The following is a 22037-nucleotide window of genomic DNA, read 5'->3' as shown; positions in this document are numbered from 1 at the left end:
AATTTTACAGAAATCTTATTATTGTTTTCATCTATGTCCTAGTAAGGGTATTGCTGGGATGAAACACCATGACTAAAAGCAAGCTGGGATGAAGGGGTTTATTTTGCTTATGATTCTGAATCACTGTCATTATTGAAGGCACTCACGGTAGGAACTCAAACAGGGTAGGAACCTGGAGGCAGGAGCTGATGCAGAGTCCATGGAGGGGTGCTGCTTACTGGCTTGCTGAGCCTGCTTCTGGGGAAGCACCACCCACAATGACTTGGACACTGTCCCATTAATCACTAATTAAGAAAATGCCTTCCAGACTTATCTTTATTCTGATTTTTTGGAGGCATTTTTGTAATTGTGGTTCACTCCTCTCAGACGATTCTAGTTTGTTTCAAGTTGACATGAATTATTCAGCATAGTCTATAAACTCCTCTTTGAAGTAGATATAAGCACTACTCTGAAAATGATGCTTTAAAGCATTATTATTCAATGCATACAAATATCAAGAGTTAGAAATTTTAAAGTCCTTGGATTTGACTGCTGTCAAATGCTTTCTACCTTTCTATGTTTGTTTAGAAGATATTGTATGTGGATTATACTAATGAAGGGCCTGGATTTTCTCAGAATGTAAATGTTCATTGTATTTGTCCTCTGATTAGCAAGGAAAAGGCCTCATGTATTGTCTAGTTCAGGTTCCATGCAGATGGAGATCATGTTCCACACACATAGTGAATGTGATCACAGTCTAAGGTTCCCAAGAGCCTCCTGTCCTAGCAAAGTCTGAAACACGCCTGGCAGCAGAAATCAGCCTGGGGGGTTGTTTGGTGCATTTTCACCCTTTCTGTCTTGAAATGATAGAAATGCCAGTGATTTCATTAAAAACATCCAAAAGTATGATGTGACATCATCAAAATGTTCATTAAAAGAAAAATAAAAATAACACAAAAGAAACATATAAGCAATAAGCAATTATCCTGCGTTTGGAAACCCACACAGCTGACATGTAAACCTTACAATCTGCCAAGAAGATTCGGCTTACTGAGTTCTGTTATATAATGGTCATATGTGTACAAACATAAGTGAGAAACTTAATATCATATTAGCATCAGGTGATTTTTATCAGGGCATTTTGGCTGATTTTGAAAATAAATTCCCATTACTTTAAGCAGTGAATCTAAGCATGGAAAATTTGAATATACTTATAAAATTAAATTTCATTCACACTTTAGACATAATCATGGATTTAATGCCCCAAGTCTTTATTTTAAAAGCCTAATTCAAATTTATAACTTGTATTTGAGTCAAGGCTCTAGTTAACAAAAGTAGTAATTTCTAATGATAACAATGGAAATATTTTTAAATATCTTAATTGGAAGCAACTTCTATAACTCACCAAATAGGTGATTTCCACCCAGTCTGGCACTCTGCGTTCAATGGGCCTACAAGATCAAAGGAGAGAGACAACCCCTGCAAGTTGTCGTCAGACTTTAACATGTAGCCTAAAGCATACAGTCATATATGTGTGCATACACACACATACACAATAACATAATTATAAATGATTATTGGGTGCATTTATTTGATGTTTTAAAGGAATGAAAGTAAATAGCTAACATACATACATACTATTGCATGCATCCTTTTATCTGAAAGGATTTTACTGAAAGAAAAGTCATTTGCCAGTGCATTACAGCCCACATAATGAGGTATTTTTCAAGCAAGGCATATTTCTGCCAAGCTATTGAAAGCTCATAATGAATTGAAACCCTATAAACAGACATAAAACAAGAAATTAAGATTGAAATTATTGTCACAAGTATTTCCAGAAAGTTCACTTTCATATTTAGAAAGCCAGTCTTATCAGCCTCCATGTGTCCTCCATCTCTCTCATCAACACAAGGCAACCTCATCAGCACAGTGTAGTTTTCATCTAATTGCACTACTTTTAGTTAGATATCACTATGCAAAAGCCAATAGGAGGATAAATGCGCCATTACGTGGCATTAAAATTACGGCAGCATCCTACCAGTGAAGCAAAGCCCACAGCAATGGACTTTTCACACCAAGATCTGAATCACAGTGAAGTATCACTCCCCTCGGATATCTGCAGATTCGGTACTGGGCTGCGCATGACAAGGAAGCAGCTGCACACCGAGTTCAAGTCACCAGCCAGGAGTACTCGGCCAGGCTCGAGAACCTGCTTCCTGACACCCAGTACTTCATTGAAGTTGGAGCCTGCAACAGTGCCGGGTGTGGACCTTCGAGTGACGTGATTGAGGCCTTCACCAGAAAAGCCCGTGAGTATAATAACTTGATTTTTAAGCATATCGAATTTACCAAACGCTTTAAATGAGATCCCAGTTGTAGGCACATATGAAAAGAATGTTCTATCCAGCTACTCATATGCTTTTGATTTTCAATGCCACATCCTATATGCCACAGAATATCTCTCGGCATTCCTAGGTATTGTCAGAAAAGGAGAACTGAGAAGCATGCTCTTACACACTTTATTCTACTTCCCAGTACCTTTAGAAAGACCCTCCTTCAAACTACAGACCATCAGAAACCAGCTAGTCTACTCTCTACCTTTACCAATTTAATTTTCCATACAGATACATTGGTACCATAATAACATCACAATTGTGTTCGTTTTCCTATGCTTTACTCATAGATCATCATTGTATAACATAGACACAAGCATGTTCTCTAACACCGAGACTGCTCTGTTCTTTGTTCACATTCTGCTCAGGTCTGGGCAGTTCTCAACTCTACAACTTCACTTTGACACTTTTCTTCTGGAGCCCATTAGTGTATGTGTGCAAAGAAACAACTGCATGCAGGACTCTAGAGACTACCGCAAGTATCTCTAAGAATGATTACCATATCTCCTAGTACACTGACAGAGGTAGATAGAGTCAGACATGGTTTTGACTCATTTTATTTTTCAAATGAAGCATTACTTTTTCTTGTTCATTCTATTCTTTTATCACAAATATGTGTTATGTCCAGAATAGTTCTACATGGAAAGGATACAGCAAAAATTAAAATTCAAGCTAAAACCCTGTTAAAGAAGTGTGTCTATGACCACAGGGTAGTAGGATAGGTGAACTGATAAAAACTGAAAATTATTTGTGTGGAAGCCAAATCTGTTGGCCTGGCTGGAAGGATTTTGAAATAATACCCTGAAAGCTAGAATGTAAGTGATGAAAACTAAGAAGGACCCATTTGGTGACAAGCTGGGAGAAGACTGTTCTGGGTAGAGAAAATAAGGATGCAGAATTTGAAATACTTAATGTTGGAAACACCAGTAGAACCAAAACCTGGCTCTGAGGTAAAGAAGGGAGAGTGTGTGGAACTTAAAATGCAAAGTGTTTTGTAAGTCATCATTAAAGCCTGGGTATTTTCTGAGTGTGATAATAGCCTGTTTCTTAAAGTCATCAATATACCTAATTATGCTATTTGAAACCATCATTCTGACTTCCATCCAAACAAAGGACAGTGGAAATTAGAGCAAAAACAGAAGAGCCAGTGCAGAATTGAGAAGAGAGCCATTGGCAGCTAGTATGAAGGGGTAGTGTAGGGAGATATGGAATTTATTCCTCGTGTGGAGTTGGCAACACCCTCATGGGTGTTGGCAATAAATGGAAGAAAAGAACAAATGGCAATTTTTTGCTTGAGAAACTAGAAGCATACATGTTCACTTTTCAAAAAATAGGAAATGTTCCTAAGAGGCAGATTTGAGGTTACATGACCAGTGATTCCTCCTTTTTACATTACATTTCGACATCAGATATTCAATATAGACAGGAAGTTGAACACATGTTCAGAGAAAAACAAATAGTTTAGGGCTCTAGACTGACTTGGAGTATTTAAATGCCTAAGAAAGGTTCACAGATAAAGCAGAGATGCGTATGCAGAATCAAACCTGTGGCCTTCCAATACTTGGAAATTGATTAGAAAGCATAGAATTAGCTCACAGTGAACAATGAGAAAGACTACAACAACAAAGAGGCATGGGAGTGTCAATAAGACACAGGGGATTTGAGAAAAGAACAAGAGATCTAGAAAACCTTCAACTCTGAAGAGTCGGAAAAGGTTGTAAGAAATGCCACTAGATTTGGTGAAGATTGTTGACCTTGACGGCAACAGTCTGAAGAGACCAGGAGAAAAATAAATCTGATGAGAAGAGAATAAAGACAATTTTATTCCTTGACTCACAAACAATTGGGAGAATTAAGTGAACTTTTGAATGCACAGTGCTGTGCTGTGCTCAGTGCATGGCGTATGACATAATCCTCAGGTGGGCTGCTGTTACTGAGAGCATCTTCTGCACCACAGACCCTCCAGTGATGTAGTTTGTGAAACCAAGGTTTGATCCAGTGATCACTCATTACCTGTTCCTTCTTCCCACAGCTCCCAGCCAACCACCAAGGATCATCAGTTCGGTGAGGTCTGGCTCCCGCTATATAATCACGTGGGATCATGTTGTTGCGCTGTCAAATGAATCTACAGTGACGGGATACAAGGTAAATTAAGAAGTGCCTAGCCTATTGTCCACATACGCCTTCTTCCTGCTAACGCTGGTGTACATGGCTTCAGATATCAGGAAAATCCCTTTGACCTTCTCTTTCTACCCATACAGCACAGTCAGAAGACAGAGTGTCATGAAAAATCTTTAGATAAGGGTTTATCTTGAGTGGATTTTAGGAAAATTCTATGGCAAGTAGAATTCCCCCTTTAAAGAATGGAGCTGTCAGAGTAATCATTGCTTAGACAGGAGACAGAAAGCACTCATTTTTGATTGTCTGGGGGTACTGATTATATACAGTGTTGCCTTCCTTCCTCACTGTAAATTAGAAGGACTGAGTTATTCCCATGGATTCTCTATACCATGCTAATGCATTATCTATGTAAGCCCTAGGAATAATGTTGAAAAGGCTTAAAACTGAGAGAACTTTGTTAGGCCACTTCAAAATGTGACAAGCTTTCATTTGATATTTTCTTGAAAAAGAGATACATTTTTTGGCATATTTCCAGTCATTTCAAAACAAAAGTAAACAAATGAACAACAGAAAGCATTTGAGGATGTGGCACAAGCTGTTGACTAAGCCCCAGGTCAGCAGGCCCCCATTCTCAGGGAATCGCAACAGATGAATGTCTCCTCAGAGCTTGAGTGTGCTGACCTTTATCAAACAAAGAGTAAACATTGTATGCTGCTATTAACTTTAGGCATTGACTCACAATTGTGGCTCCATTAACTCTTCGTAATTCGGGACTCTGTAGATACTCTACAGACCTGATGGGCAACATGATGGCAAGCTGTTCTCAACCCATAAGCACTCCATAGAAGTCCCAATCCCCAGAGACGGAGAGTATGTTGTCGAGGTCCGAGCACACAGTGATGGGGGAGACGGAGTAGTGTCTCAAGTTAAAATTTCAGGTAAGCCATCCTCTAAACGCCGTTTCTGTTACGTTACCTGTGAGTTTCTACGCCCTGTGCATGGCTTCTCAAGAGCGGAGGTAGAACTGACATCCACCACATCAGCATTTTCCCAAGAAATTCAAATATCAAGCATGCCACAGAATTGGATGTTCCATTTCTGATGAATGAGAAAAGCAAATTCACAGCATAGCGCCTCCCTGTTGGTTATGTGTTAGATGTCAAAGAACCGCTAAAAATGTTTAAGATGAGTGTGTCTCGGATGATGCTAAAGGCATTTACTGGATTGTGGTGATCACTACATTATATAAATGTTGCATTTGCACGTTGAAAACATTTTTATTAAATATCTTACAGTGAATAACACATTCAAAATATAAGGCACTAAAGGCAAAAAGAATACTAGGTAATTATCTAATAATATTCAAGTAATATTCAAGAAGAAATCTACTGATCCATTTTGTCTTCTTCTGGCTTATCGTTCTCTGTTCCATGTACATTACTATAGTAATCAGAAAGACATTAGATTATTTCTTCTTTACATTGATCCTTACTTTGTGATTTAATCCACACAATGCTTTTCTATGGGTGCTTGCCATCACGGGCTTGGTTAAACTCTATGTAGTTGAGACAGGGATTCCTTTTCTACATTGTTTTTATAGTATTGTTTGTTTAATTTTTAAGATTTTTTTATATCCTATTTATTTATTTATTTATTTATTTATTTATTTATTTATTGTATTTTGAGGCAGATTTTTGCTGTAGCTTTGGAGCATGTCCTGGAACTCACTGTGTAGACCAGGCTGACCTCAAACGCACAGAGATCTGCCTGGCTCTGTTTCCCGAGTGCTGGGATTAAAGGCGTGTGCCACTACTGCCTGACTTTATATCCTCCTTGTTTATGTTTATTACATTGAATTAAGATTTATGTGAACTTAAGAATTTGATTAGAGAATACAAAAATAGAAGATACTAAATCAATGAAAGCAATGATTGAGAAAAGGGATTCATAGCTAAGTAAACAAATGTGTTATTACATATTGAACAAACAAAAGATGCCCTAACACAATGACAGACAATAATTGTTGCTTCTTCTATGAGCCAAGTTCTCCTTATGCCCACCATATCACGTGTATATTTTTCTCAAATGGAAAGTGATGGTATAATACAGTTAATTTTTCATTTTAATTATTGTATCTTTTTTTAAAAATTAGAACTTAAAGATTCATAAGAGAGTTAGGGAATATCTAGCTGTGTCTCTGCAGCCTTGGACAATTATGGTATGTTTCAATAGATCATGCTGTACTCTCTATTTTCCTGTGAATGTCCCTGCATCATTCAAGATTTTAGAAATTTTAAATATAGACATATAGTCTTTCAAACAAATATATTCAATTTATCTACCCCTTCCATAGTTTTCTATTATAAATAAGAGATGTTCGTACATTTTTATAATGCTTTTGTTGTAAGTCTTTGTGCAGGTTAAATTTAAATAATTAACCAGAGTTTTGCTTCTCTATTTCCAATCATCTTTGAATATATATTCCATTCTATGACTATAATGAGACTTTTCCCCAGCATCAGGTCATTCTTGCTCTGTCTTTTCATAATTACTGTTATATAAATGAAGATGACATCACATTACTTTAAACACATTTTCTAAATTCTGAGCTTTAACAACAAGCAACATTGCATTTTATTTTTGTTTGCTCCTTCGGTAAAATAGAACCTGCTGCATGGTTTCAAACCAGCAGTTTGTGTTTAGAGACACTCGAGCCATGCATGTGACCAAGTGATGGCAGCAGGTGGCATCTAGACAATGAGTGGGCAAACGCTCAACTTCTGACTTTCTTTCTTTCTTTGTTTTTTTGGTTTTTCAAGACAGGGTTTCTCTGTGGCTTTGGAGCCTGTCCTGGAACTAGCTCTGTAGACCAGGCTGGTCTCGAACTCACAGAGATCCGCCCGCCTCTGCCTCCCAAGTGCTGGGATTAAAGGCGTGCGCCACCATCGCCCGGCTCTAACTTCTGACTTTCTAAGGGGAGGAGCCTACTTGGTTACTTGGTAGTGTCAGCTCATCTCTATGACATAAGTAGCTACACCTTTAGCCTTAGGCTTCAATGTGATTTCAGCAAGTGTTTAATAAGACTTTACACGGTAGCATGCCATTACAAACTATCAGTGTCCTATGACCCAGTGGATGTGGATATAACCTCAAGACACTGGTAATGTTAAGCTACAGTAAAATAATTAGGCAGGAATATATTTTGAGCATTTGCTACTTTTTCTTGAGTCTTTTTAATATAACTAATATCTTTTATGCAAATTTCATTTTCATGGGGGTGAATTAAGAATTACTTTTAAATTTGCTAAGGATTGACCAGTTGGCTCTTAGAAGGAAACATTCACTGCAGTGACAATTAGACACTCCAGTCCACAGATGCATCCTTCATTTGTAGAAAACTGCAGACAAGCCTAGAATATTTCCTCTCTTACATTTGTCAACTAAAGAATGGATTCTCTATTCAGAACTTCAGCTGCTTGTTTCAGTCTAATCGCAGCTGTACAAAGACATCAAAGTGGCAAATGTTTGAGAGATCACATCACTCTAGAATTTTCTTGTTAATGTTTATGTATAAGCAAGCTTATAAGTGAACATCATTTGTCATGAGCAGAATATATCCAAGGTTGTGTTATTTCTAGGCCTCCTTGCAAATTGAAAGAACATTAAAGCTTTCTTCTCTCATTTTCTGTCTGAAGTCTGTAGGCAGGGATTTAGTGCATTTCCTGATAGTTATGTAGAATGTAAGCAGTAGGCCACAAAAGAATATCTACAAAGTCCATTGATAAAAAGTTTAAAAGTAGAGAACAACAAAGCTGTGTTTGGGAAAGGCACTTTTTTGGCCTGTAGAACTCCCACAGAAGGAATAAATAGTACCAGGCTCTGAGCAGTACTTCCTTTTTGTGGACCCTGGGGAACAGTTGGAAGAGACCGCTGGTGCTGCCAGTGTTCCCTTTCCTTAGCTGGGGAGTATATGCGTGTTTTTCTCTTTTCTAAGTTGTGTTTTGTAAAATCCTGACTTTCTGCATACCAAAGTTGTAATGCAGAAGGACCAAAATCTCCTCAGTAAAAATATTTTTGGCGTGGTGTTTTAGCAATCTATTAGTTTTCTAGGGCCACTATAACAAAGTGACACAGATACATGGCTTTAAAAACAGGAAATGATTTATCTTAGTTCTAAGCTAGAGACCAGAAACCCAAGATGGAGTGGGTCCAGAATGTTTTATCCTGAGGTCTCTTTAAGGTTGTTTCATCATACCTGTTCACAAGGTCTACCCTGCATGTAGATTCACATCTCTTACCTTGACTCCAGTTGTATTAGATTAGGATCCATTCTAATGACCTAAATTTTAACTTATATATGTCTTTTTTCAAATATAAATTTTTTATTACTTTATAAATAATACCAATCAAAATTTCCATTTCCTCCTCTCCTCCCACTCCCCTCCTACTCCTCTGTTCCCCTTCCTCCTCCCCCTCCAGTCCTAAGAGAGGGCAGGGTACCCTGCCCTGTGGGAAATTCAAGGCCCTCCCCACTACATCCAGGCTGAGGAAGCTGTGCATTCAAATAGCATAGGATCCCAAAAAGCCAGTACATGCAGTAGAGACAAATTCTACTGCCATTATCATTGGCTTGTCAGTCTGACCCAATTGTCAGCCACATTCAGAAGGTCCAGTTTGATCTCATGCTCGTCCAGTCCCACTCCAGGTAGATTTGGTGAGCTCCCATTAGCTCAGGCACACTGTCTCAGTGGGTGGACCAAAAAACCTGTCGTGAATACAGTCACATTCTGAGGTACCAGAGTTCATATTCTGAGGCACCAGAGATGAAAACTTTAACAAATGGATTTTAGAGCAACAACACAATACAATGGTCATTTGCAGTTTTAGGAGACCCATTATTTGTAAACAGTGAAGGCAAAGTCTTCTCTAAGCAAATCTGATAAATTTTGTTCCAAAGACCCGAAATAATGTCTTTAATATCAAATACATGACATAGTGTTAGATGATGAGTGTAGAAGGACAAGGAGGTGGCAACTGTTTTCTGAGAGAGTGTCAGGAGAAGCTGGCTCCAAGATGCAGCTGACAAGGGGATAGAGGGGAGAGGGAGGTCTATCGATTTATGTGACAAAGACAATCACAAAGCCTTGATATGAGAGAAAGCATTGATGTTCAAGGATACCTGTGGCTGCAGACAAGCCATGGAGAAGTCATAAGGAGATCAGCCAAGTTAGGTAAGGGAAGCAGGAAGCTCTTTGCCATCAGGACATTACAGGATTTAACAAAGGGCTTTGGGTACTATTCCAAATATAAAGTGATACCATGAAAACATCCAACAGTAAAAATTTACATGATAAGATTTGTATTTTGCAAAAGAGATTTTCAGCCAGTCTTTGATCATGACTCAGATAAAAATATTTGTGGATCTTTGGAAACAGAAGCACCATGGTGATGGTCAAAACAAAAATTAAATTCCATTTTGATGAGTAGGGGAACAGTAGAGATGAGACACCATTATATTTAGGATTTCCTTGGAAGACCCACATGGTATTTTTTGATGATTTGATGAGAAGTGTGAATTGGAATTTTCTGATTTCAAAGATTTATATAAACAAGCAGACCCATCTGCTTAACTGACCAGCAGAAACACATCCTAAGACAGATATGTCTCCTTAAAATACATGATTGGAGGCAATCAGGTGCCAGTTTAGACACATTGTGCCCAGTGTTCTTGTTACACACCTACACACATCAGTAGAAGTAGATAAAGAAAGAGCTATGGTATAAACTAAGAAACCAAAATTCATCAGAGAACCAACTACATAGTTATATAACTTTATTTTTAGTGTATCAGGAAATTAAAATACAAAAATTGAGACAGCAGTGTTGCCCCAAGCCGTCAGATGGTGTTGTTAATATAATAAATGATGGAAACACAGACTCATTACTTCTAGCTAAAGAATAATATCTGAGAAGCATCTGTGTCCTCTAGAATACTTTTCATGGGTAGAAAAACTCAAAACTGCCTGAAAATAGGTGGGTTTTATCCTGATATGGATGGTATTTCAAAAATATAAAGGAACAAGTTTGGCCATCTTTTCTTATTTACAAAATCTCAGCACCACTCACAGATTTTTTTGTCACTAGTTTCCAAAGGTTTCTGCGATTTCAGGAATTACTTTTCCTATGCAGATGCTAATAAATACCCCCAAAAGAAGACAGCATTGTTTCTTAGGTTCCATCTTAAAATAAAGTACATTTCCCAAAAGCCTCTCTGAAAACTTCTCCCAAGATATTCAAGACTGGGATAAATCTCTACCTACACCTATCAAATGACATTTCTATGATTTCTCAAAATGGCCAAGGCTTACTATTATCTAAGGATGGCAAAACCTGTTTTGACAAGTGAACATTCTAACAGAAAATAAGAAGTGGGACAGAAAAAAAAAACTGAGGAAAAGATTCTTGATTAATGTTAAAAATTCAGGAGTGGAAATGGGGTCAAGAGCTTCTTAAAACTGTAGAGGAAGAAAATCAGTGATGGAAAGTTGTTGACAGAGATTTTTGTCCCTTCCGGTTCTGCAGCTATTCAGTCCCAAAAAGCACTTGAGGCCTTAGTTAATTATAAATTTGTTGGCCTATTAGCTCAGGCTTCTTACTAACTCTTATATCTTATATTAACCCATAATTCTTGTCTGTGTTAGCCACATGGCTTGGTACCTTTTATCAGTGAGGCATTCTCATCTTGAGTCCTCTGTGTCTGGGTGACAACTGCAAACTGAGCCTTTCCTCTTCTCAGAATTCTCCTGATCTGGTTACCCTGCCTATGCTTCCTGCCTGGCTACTGGCCAATCAGCATTTTATTAAACCAATATGAGTGACAAATATTTACAAGGTACAAGACCATTGTCCCACAGCACAGTATTACAGATCCAGCTGTCTCACCTAGTTGCAGATCATGTTCTGCCATGATCTCAGGCATATGCAAATGTTAAGATCAGCAAAGACTGCCTTTTTAAATTTGTGAAAAAGAAGAATGGGAAATACTTCAGTGACTTCATGGAAAGGTAAATCTTTCCCTTTAGTTTGAATTTTCTTGTTTAGACACACTTACAATAAGTGTAAGGACAATTACATGGTGACCAAACAGAATCTGTTTTTCTTTTTCCTCTTTCTCTATTCAACACACCACATAACCAAACAATAAAAAGGAAACACAGTAGAACAAATGAGAAGGAAATTATGGTCGCTATGCTTTGTTGGCCTCTAAATCTAAGCTCTAAGGAAGGGCTACCACCTCGGCAAGTAAAAACACACAATTTTAACCTTCTCGTTCACTCTTCATTTTACCACTGAACCTCAAACCTGATAGCTTCAGAAGCGAAGGTGGAAGCAGGGAAAAGATGCTATTTGTTTTATGAATCTGCCACACGAGCATGGCATTGGAAGTCCCAGGTTGACAGACTTTAACTGAGCTTAAGAAAGAATGGCTGTGGTAACTGTTGGATATTTTCCACAAAGTCTACACAGACTCTGTGCAGAATAATCTAGCAATGAGTGAGGCCCATATCCAAGTTGATAGCCTGTGTTACAACATGCTCTGATTCCTGGGGATATCAAGCAGAAATCCTGTACCACTGGTGAAGATTTGGCATATGCTATAAATAAACAAACCCAGGAAGGCCATTGGCATGGTGTACATTGGATGAATAGAACCCTAAGCCTTAAACCCAAGGACATTGTGTCTTACTCCAAGCTCCATATAGTCTCAGTAAATACTCATAAAACCTTTTTGAGTGAACAAATTAAATTCATAATGCTTTCACAATATATATTAACATAGGTTTTAAAAATGATTCTCTCATACACCTAGTATGTAAGTATTCCACATTCCATATTCCAGCTCAAAGAGGATCAGAGCCTTGTGAGAGGGCCCATAGTCAAGTTAGCAGGGCTAGTGTGTAATGGCATCCTCTCTTACCCCAAACTTCATACTCCTGCCAACCTGTCACCTTGCTGTCTTAAGATGTAGTAGGCCAATTCCACAAGTCCTCATAATTACAGTTTTACTTTGCCAAAAATTCCTATCAGAATTGAAGTTTTGAGTGTGGTTACTTTTGTCCTTCCCGCTTAATCATGGGTACTCACTCTGTGGTAACAGCTCAGTTCATTCTGAGAGGAAGTGCAGCCTGGCAGTCTGGCATCTTTTGGTGGGGAAGAACTAAAGTCAACAGCATGGAGTAAATACCCCTGCAGTATACACTGCCAGCAAACTGCGCACATCAGCCAACAGTACAAATGGCTATTTTGCTTGGCTTCTAGGTTCCCAATTGCCCAACAAGTAGAAGAGGCAAGACTGTTAGCGGTTTTCACTCTTGAAAAAAACTACCAAAGCCACTAGTGCTTATATGATCAAGCCCTAGATGTATACACATAGACTAATACCGTGTTTGATTATTATAAATAAGGAGAAACCTAACAAATAAGTTTGAAGGTTTTATGGCTCACTTCCTGATATCCTTAACTATTACAGTTGTCTTAGAATCAAAGCTGCATGGCCAGGATGCTAACCTTCAGACTTCTAAGATGAAAGGCTGTCATTTTGATAATTCCTTGTCCACATCCTTGAAGAACTGAAACAGCCAAAGATCACAGTCTTTCAGAACTGTGCTTGTGGTCCATGGTTACAAATTAGCTCCTGATGGAACAAGGAGTCGGTCTAAAGCTTTTTCTTCCCCATAGAGATTAGTACTTTTCCTATCTCAAAGGTTCAAAGAGACAAGAAGATAATTAAAATCAAAACATGCAAGTTGTTATATAGATACTAGAATGAACAAAAAACATATCCTAAGATGAAAAAAGGGGAATCAAATATAGAACATCCTACTATATCTAAAACTCAAGTCTGTTTTAATTTCAGATTTTGTATATGCTTACTTTTTGAGAAACGCTAAAATTAGTTAGAGTAGCCAGGAGGTGGTGGCACATGCCTTTAATCTCAGCACCTGGGAGGCAGAGGCAGGTAAATTTCTGTGAGTTCAAGGAAAGCCTGGTTTACTAAAAAGATACTTTCTTCCATTAAATTTGGTTTAGCTTTTTTGTTTTGTTTTGTTTTATCTTATATATTTATTTTTAACTGGAAAATAGTGTATATTTACAGGATAAATCTATTTTGATCTATAAATACAATTGCAGATTCAATGAAACCATGAGCGTGCCCATCACCTTATCAAATTTCTTTTTTGTAATAAGAAAGTTAAAATCTCTCTCTTTTTTCTGAGCTGGTGAGATGTTTAGATAAGTAGAAGAGCCCCTGTCTCCAAGTCTGTTGTCTAAGTTCCACCACCTAAAAGGGGCATAAGAAGTGATGCCACCAAGTTAGGCTGTGCTTGTCACACTTGCCCATGGCACACACATGCTACACAAACTAACACAAGGGAATGTGGGAAAAAATAAGGCTATTATTTTTAACTGTTTTCAGTAAATACTGTAGACATTGCAAAGATAACAGTTTTGTTATCTGGCCTAATGGAAATTTTAATATCCACCTCACTAATATAAGGTTTTACTCCATACTCCTTGTCGAATTCCAGGCAAGTGAACTTTCTGCTTGGGGGCAGGATTGCAAATCTTAAATGCTCAGTGTTCAGGTGTAGACAAATAAGGAAGAGTATATGAACCTGGAATAGTAAACAGTAGCGTGGGAAGAACAAAGGCCAGAGAAATGACTAAAGGACAAATCTGCTGGTGCTGCTTCTCACGAATCAGCTGACGCTCATTTTCAGTCTGATGCCACTGCTATCAGACGTCCAGGTATCCTAGTGCTGAAGCAAGCTGGGGCATGAACATTGGTTTTTGCCTCCATAACTTTCTGTCAACCACATGCTCAGGTCCTCAAGACAACTGAGTTGAATGAACTGAAAAACCAAAAAAAAAAAAAAATTATCTATGTGTGGAATATGATCCTAAATAAAAGATTGCTATCTCAAGGTTGGGCATGGCTTTGCTTCCTTTAATACCTAATTTTATTCATTTCAACCACAAAATTTAGGGTAATAATTACATAACTGACTTTTTATCTGATTACTCTGAGATCCTGTGGAGAGGCAGATACAGCTCAGTAATTTGTTGAGGCCAGAGGAAGACTCAGAATTGCAACCAGTTGTGCTAAGTTTCTTATAGGGTTTGTAAACATCTTCTGTATTATATTTTCAGAGTATCTTTTTATAAATAGCTGACTCCATATATGTTGTGGGATATTTTGATTGCACTGTGATACTCTCAAGGCTCCAAATAAAGATTACTTTGAATCAGAGGGCAGAGCTAGTTACTAGCTAACCAAAATTAGCCATAGAGGGTTTTGGAGGATCAAGGACATATAGAGAGATACAGGAAGCAATAGGGAAGGATTTAGAAAGATTCTCGGCCCTTTTGGATCAAAGGAGGTCACTAGTCCCTTCTCCATTGCTTCTCTGATTAATCAGATTCTTACCCCCATATCTGACTCCTGAGTTATACTGATAAAGAATAATTAGATAAACACTTCTGCATATATAGGACAAAATCACCTGTCCTTCCTTTGGTAGATGAGGTCAGAAATTCTGACAGCTCTATCAGATGAGAGATCTACCTGTGGCAATGGCACTGGTGTTACTCATACTATTTCACTAAGAAATAAAATTCTTAATTGTTCTTTTGATTATACATAAACAATTGAAAAACAGCTGAAAGTAAAGAACCAACTAGAGAGAGTCTAAAGAACTCAGGTAAGTGGTTACCACAAACCTATTTTTCCAGTTTCCACAGTATGACCAGAGAATATACATTCTTAGAGTTGTAGACATAAGCTCTTAGTGACACTTAAAGTCCTTGATGGAAGGATTACTGTGGTCTAGAAACGTGGAAGAAGCTGTTCTCCCATGCTGATTTGAGAGACTGTCAGTGTTCATTCACCCTCCATTGGAAAAGTGTGCTCTTGCTGACCTGGTCCACAAAGACCTTTCCCTAAGAAAAATGTTAGTTCTCCAGTGATGAATCAAGCCCCCAGCTAGGTGTGGGGCTCATCTTCATAATCCTGATACAGGAGGATTGCTGTGAGTTTTTGCCAGTTTAGACTACAATATAATACCCTGTCTCACAAAAACAAAAACAAGAAACATTTTATAAAGTAACCATGACTTATAGGCTAGTACTTGAATGAGGAATGGGAAATTGTTCTACGTTTGTTAAACCATAGAAAACCATAAACTCAGCCACAATTGCTAGTCTATGAGAGAGAGCAACCAAACATTTGAATATGAGATTGTCTTTGAAAGAAGATACTGGATGTTTGCTGTCAAAATAGATGGGTTTGTGAGCTGGGGCTTCAGCTAGGACTTCACATCTACTTAGGACATGTACATTTACTTAGGACATACTTAGTCAAATGTGTGTCAAAGATGAGAGGAAACTTGAGCTAAGGCAGGCCTGAGCGTTCAATGTTTGAGCTCTCGTCTCTAGAGCTAGTACAGTTATCTTCTTCCTTTGGTTAGGTTTCTGTTACTGAAGTCAAAGACACTTGATTACAGAGAAAGACTGCACAGGAGCTGGCTTATTCCTGAAAGGTTTGGTATGCCAAGCTTATAGTACTATTTTTTTTTCTATCTACTCTTTGAAAACTGCAGTGTAGGTACAGAGAAAGAATAAAGGTTATCAAATATTATGGGGATGATCCATGGATAGTTTTCAATTAGCCATGCACTTTCTGAAGGACTTTAATGATACAACTGTTTACCAATTGCAGTAAGTGGAATTTCATGTATTCCCTGGGGTGACGAGTTGGAATGGGTTGTAACACAGCTGCCAGGATTACCTAGAGAAAGCAAAAGATGGCAATCTGCTGCCTTGAGACCTATCTTTGAATATAGAATTCCCTTTTCCACCCAGTTTAGTAATGAACTTCTACATATCGTGATACTTTATTAAGACAAATTATGCTGTATATGTTCATGTACATACATATATACATATAAATATATAGAGATATCCATGTGTTCATGTATATGCACATCTTTATAAACATACTCTCAGTTCTCATAATAAATAGATGAGATGAATTTAGTCTATTTAACAGTGGAAGGAACTGGGGTATTTAAAAAAAATGAAGCAGCCACGAAAAGGCAAAGGCAGGGCTGGTTCTTGTTGCCTGGCTTCCAAGCCCTTTACTTTGAGCTACCACATAGTAATATTGCCCAAACACACTTACAGTTCCTAATAAAAGGTAATCATTACCAGCCTAAAACTATTCAGGGAGAGGGTAGGCTTCTTCCTAGCCACTGTTCTTTTAAGGGTTAGGGGAATATACTACGGAGAGACTTAAGAAAGAGAAACACCACAGGTTTTACTCAACTTCCATGGGTTTCCTTCAGTAATCTTCTTCCTTAGGCCAACGCTCTCATACCCCACCCTCAATGCTTTCTCTCCCATCTATGTTTTGAAATCAGAAATAAATATGGCTTGGACAGCGTGGTTCAACTTGAGCACATTCTATGTACGAGACTCAGAGAAGGTCAAGCACTTGAAATTATACTTTGTCTATATGAAGCTCTATATAGAAGCTGTCCATAGTCTAGGTGCTACCAAATGGACACAAGAAAAGACTCCCTAAAAAAGAACTTTTAGGTATGATAGTTTTGTGAAGCATGATTAATAAAAACTCAATGACTGAAATTGGGGTTCAAGTGAAGATCTGAAAAGCAAAGCAGTCAGCCACTGGCTTTTACCTCAACCTCAGTCCAGATAATGGTGATCCTGCCTCCAGGAATCATAGAATGACACTGTGTCTGAGAGCTGTCTCCTCCCTTCTTATATTCTTCTCTAGTTCTGAGATTAAGGGCGTGCACCACTACCACCTGGTTTCTATGGCAAGCTAGTGTGGCTACCGGGATTGAAGGTGTGTGTTATTGCTGCCTGGTCTGTAAGGCTGACCAATGTGGCTGTTTTACTTTTCTGATCCTCAGACAAATTCTATTTATTAAAATACAAATAAAATACCACTACAGTTTTGTCAGTCAAATGGACATAGTAGCTGCAGTTTGTAATCAATTTAAACATCAGAAATGGCAATATATGTGTGTGTGTATATGTATGTATATAATATTTCTAAGAATTCCAAGTATGAATACAGTAACAGTAATATTTTGTTCTTATTCATTGTCTTTACTCCTTGTACTGCCTTCTCTTGGATCCACCTCCTATCTGACAGCCTGCTTTCAAATTCATGTATTTTATATTTTTAAAGCCCACTGAATCCAATTAGCGCTATAGGTGTGGCATCATCCACTGGAGCGTGATTGGTCTACTAGAGATAGTACCACTAAATAAAATTGACACTTCTTGTCTTAGCAACTAACAGCTGTCATTAGCTCCTCAGCTGGGGGAAGAGAGTCATTGACTTTTTCCTGACCCATGCTGGAATGTTGACTTTCTTGATCTTGTGTATGTCTTAGGCAGGAATCCACAGCTACTATGTTTTCATAAGTGTCCTGTTGTGCCCAGAACACACTGTCTTTATCCCATTCCTCCCATCCTCTGGCTCTTCTAATCTTCCCATGCCCCTCTGTGATGTTTTCTCTACCTTACAGGAACATGCATAATATAGCTGTTCTTTTTATAGCTGAGTACTCCACAGATGTTTATTCTCTGTACTTTAGTTGTCAAAACTACAGTTTTAGTGTTAATTGCTGTCCACTGCACAAATAAGGTTCCCTAATATGTCAACTCTGTGCGTTTCACTAATCTATGGCTATAGGAATGTATATTTAAAGAGCAACTGAATCTATATCCATTTAGCAAAATAGTATTTGTAAGTTCACACATATTGTCTATAAGCTTCCTCACTATGGGTTCTTGATCAGATCTACAGTACTAGATCCCTTTTCTACCGACTGACTGGGTCTTAAATTAAATAAGAAAGTTCTTGGTTATCCCATCGCAGTTTTGCTACTATTGCATCAATGGAAATATCAATGAAAATGATTATTACTGTAGCTCTCTAGGCTCATAACTGGGTCTGACTGCTGATGACTTTTCTCTCCAAACAGGCATGATAGCACCGTCTAGTACTAGGAAAGCTAAACAGTAGATGAGAAGCTTCCCCATCAGTAAGAGCTTGATTTCTCCAAATCCTGTGATCCAAGTGTGTGGTATCCTCAGCAATAGGTTCTCGCCATCAAGTTCTTGGGGGGAGGCACTAATCAAAAGCATTGGCAATAGTCTGTATTGTTCTGTGGGTTTCTAGGACCTCCAAGACCAAAAACAGTTCAAGAGGAGGTAACTTACACCTGGCACTGCCCTTTTTTTCTTTGTTGGTAATTTATGAATTCTGAGAGGAGCACTATGCCCTGTGTTATGTAGTTTTATTTAAACTGGTGTGTATGTGTGTGTGTGTGTGTTTTGTGATGTTTCCATATGGCTTTCCCAAATACCTTTAGCCATCCCTACTCCTACCTCTCCTCTATCCTTTTCTCCCTACTTAACCCTTCCCTATTATTTCCCTTTGGCCTTTCTGTGGCCTATGTTATACTATGTTCCACCCCTTAAGATCGTCATCTCTCATCATAAGTAGTTCTGAAAAATGCTTTGATAAAACACAGAAAATTTCTCTACCTGTATGAAAGACTGCTCTACTTTTAAACAAAGTAACTCAATAGAAACATCTGCTCCCTGTCTCTGTACATGACTGCTCTCTTTACCCAAGTCCCGTCTTCTTCAAAGTTTATCTTCCTCCTCTGGACTACCTAGAAACCCCCTTTTGACCCCATTTCCCCTATCCGATCACTTGCACCCTGCAAGTCCCCTCTCTATTGTCTCCCTATTCACCCCATCTCTGGAAATGGTCCTGTTTTACTTTGTTTCTGCAGTTATTATAAGGTTTGTATTCATATCAGAAGACTGAAAGCGAGAAGCCTCAAATGAGGGTAACACAAACACACTTACATACACTTGGTTGATAATAATTCTTTTTGAAGAAATTAATATGTCCAGGAGTTCAATTGAAAGAGAGACAAGAAATTCCAGGTTAAACAAGGTACTTTAATTTGGTTTTACAGTTATTCTGATATGGAAAGATGTTTCACAAGATTGATGATTCCCTCATGTTTAACATTCAGGATACCAATGAAAAGCAAAGTATATAGTCCGTAAATACAATGTAAGAACCAGAGTCAGGAGAATACTAATATGATAAATGGGTTGTTGAGTATAAACCCAACATTTACTGAAAACCTTTCAAGAAAATATTTTTACATATCTCACATTTATAGTGACTAAATGGTAATTCAATTAGGTCTTTAATTTCTTTTTTTTTCTTTTTTAAACAATTTATTTTTTGAGACAGAGTTTCACTCTATAACTTAGGCTGGCTTAAAAATCATGCAATTCTCTTTCCTTGGTTTCCCAAGTGTTGGAATTACAGGTATGAGCCACTAGGCCTGGCTAAGAGTCAATTTTTACATATGAACTTCTAATACTGATTCCAAGTAGGAGCTAACACATTAAGCGAATTCCATTACTGAGAACAGTGAGAAAACTTAAAAAATAGACAGTTTTATATGAGATATGGTGATGAGATTATACAACTGATTTTTTGAAGTAGCAAACAAATGTAAATATTTTCCAAAATCAGTCATAAATAATACAAACCAAAAGGAATATATTTACAAAATGTCTTACTTCAACAAGTTACAGTCAAGAAATAGGGTATGAATCAACAATTAACTAAGAGACTCTGCTAATTGTGTTTAGGCTATTATGCCCAGAGCAGCTTCTCTTATGTGCTAGAAAATGTCCTTCTGAATCCTCCATGTGCACAAGGGGTCTGTGCAAGGAGCACCTGATACTTGTGGGTTCAGCTGAGTCACATGTTTCTTGGCTTTTTTTTCCTCCTCCCTGGTTAGTTTTTTGTTTTGTTTTGCTTTAATTTTCTGTGTTGACTCCTTTCTCTTTTTCTTCTCCACTATCAGCTCCTTTCTCATCTTCCTCTTCTTCCTTGTTAGTTCCTTTCTCTCCTTCTTTGTCCTGCACACTGCAGGAAACTGCTTTGTTATAGCCTTCCCGGTTCAGAGCAATTTCAATTGCAAAAAATTGAATCCTGGGTGCAAAGATGGTGTTCTCTTCAGTATAGCCCTGAGAACAATCGAGTCGCAACAAAGTACCATAGTTGAAGTCTTCCACCACACCTTCAAATTTTAAGCAGAATGGCCTCCATTTCTCTTTAGCTGCTTCTGATTTGAGTTCTTCTGGGTCCAATACATCTACTCTGAGCTTCTCAAAATTTTCACAGAACTCAGAGTAGATTTGGTCATCTACTTTGGTGAGTTTCAGGAACTGTGGGTCAACTGATGAAATCAGTTTGTAATAGACTTCGGCTGTTGCATTGCTCGAATGTCCCAAGCCATCTCAATATCAGGGTCATTGCCATACGACTCGGCTGGGAGGGAAAGAGCATGGGCCACGGACACCACTTCCCCACAAACCGGCTCTTCGCTTTCGCTTGCAGCATCCATGTTACAGCTGGGTAACCGCAGCTTCACCTTTCCGGCTAGGTCTTTAATTTCTGTTTGGAATGTAAGGAGAACTGAAGATGCAGGCCACAATTGCATAAACTTGAGCCATTAGAGGCATTCAATATAACACATAAACACAAAGAGTTTATTTTAAATAAATCAAATGTCCTGAAGTCAAAACCACAAATTATGAAATTGTGTTTGGTTTGCATCCTAACACCAAAGCTTCAAAACGGCAACCCTGATTCCTTAAGCTGCTTTTTGCAGACACAGTTAGGACTGTGCCAAGCCACATATTCAGACAAACATATCGATGCATACCCATTGCTGATGTAATTGTGGTGAGTAGACAGAGCATTGGAGCAACCCCACGGTCACCCTCAGAATAGATCGTTTCAATTAGGTCGGACACGGAAAATTAAATGTTTTTCTGTTTAATTGAGGTTGTTATTGGTCATCTTATCAGAATAAAATAACATGTGGGGTATGGCATATTTTTTAAAATATGCAGAAAAACAAAAGATTTAAAAACCATGCAAGAATGCAAAAACCTCTTTCAAACAGCAAGGGTAGGAGCTGTGTTTCTCCACTTGGCTTTTTCCCCTGTTGTGCCCTTGCCTTGACACAGTAAGGGCACAGTGCAGTGTCCTCGGGTGGTAAGAGCATGCCTTCAGTGCTGAGCAATAGTAAGGATCCTTCTCTCTTCTGATCATCTTTCCTAAGTCATTTGCCATGAATTGGTTTTGAGAAATTTATACTAGCTTGAATGATATTTTTGTTTAATAGATTATCAAGGAAGTAGAATATAAGATTAAATTGTCAATTTCTTTAACTTACTACTGATGTGTGCATTGTATGCTTAGTTTTTCATTTCTTATTGCAAAGACCTGAAATAATGGCTTATCACACACACAAAATACCTACTGCTCTGGACTGTTAGGTTGACATATTATGAGTGTGTGTGTGTGTGTGTGTGTGTGTGTGTGTGTGTGTGTGTGTGTGT

The 22037-nt window shown here is 38.1% G+C and overlaps 1 protein-coding gene and 1 pseudogene across 2 annotated transcripts in view; one reads left to right on the top strand and one right to left on the bottom strand.

Moving 5' to 3' along the window:
• Cntn1 (contactin 1) overlaps positions 1-22037 on the top strand; it is a 283386-nt gene that overhangs the window by 253101 nt on the left and 8248 nt on the right. For both annotated transcript variants that reach the window (XM_005354313.3, XM_005354312.3), the window contains exons 21-23: positions 2102-2288; positions 4405-4517; positions 5275-5431. In XM_005354313.3, coding sequence (XP_005354370.1) covers positions 2102-2288; positions 4405-4517; positions 5275-5431 — 457 coding nt within the window. The remainder of the gene's footprint in view (positions 1-2101; positions 2289-4404; positions 4518-5274; positions 5432-22037) is intronic.
• Positions 19819-21148, bottom strand: LOC101984096 (annotated as a pseudogene).

Source organism: Microtus ochrogaster, chromosome 15, assembly GCF_000317375.1.
Source record: "Microtus ochrogaster isolate Prairie Vole_2 chromosome 15, MicOch1.0, whole genome shotgun sequence".
NCBI lineage: Eukaryota > Metazoa > Chordata > Mammalia > Rodentia > Cricetidae > Microtus > Microtus ochrogaster.
This window is presented reverse-complemented; position numbering and strand designations above follow the sequence as displayed.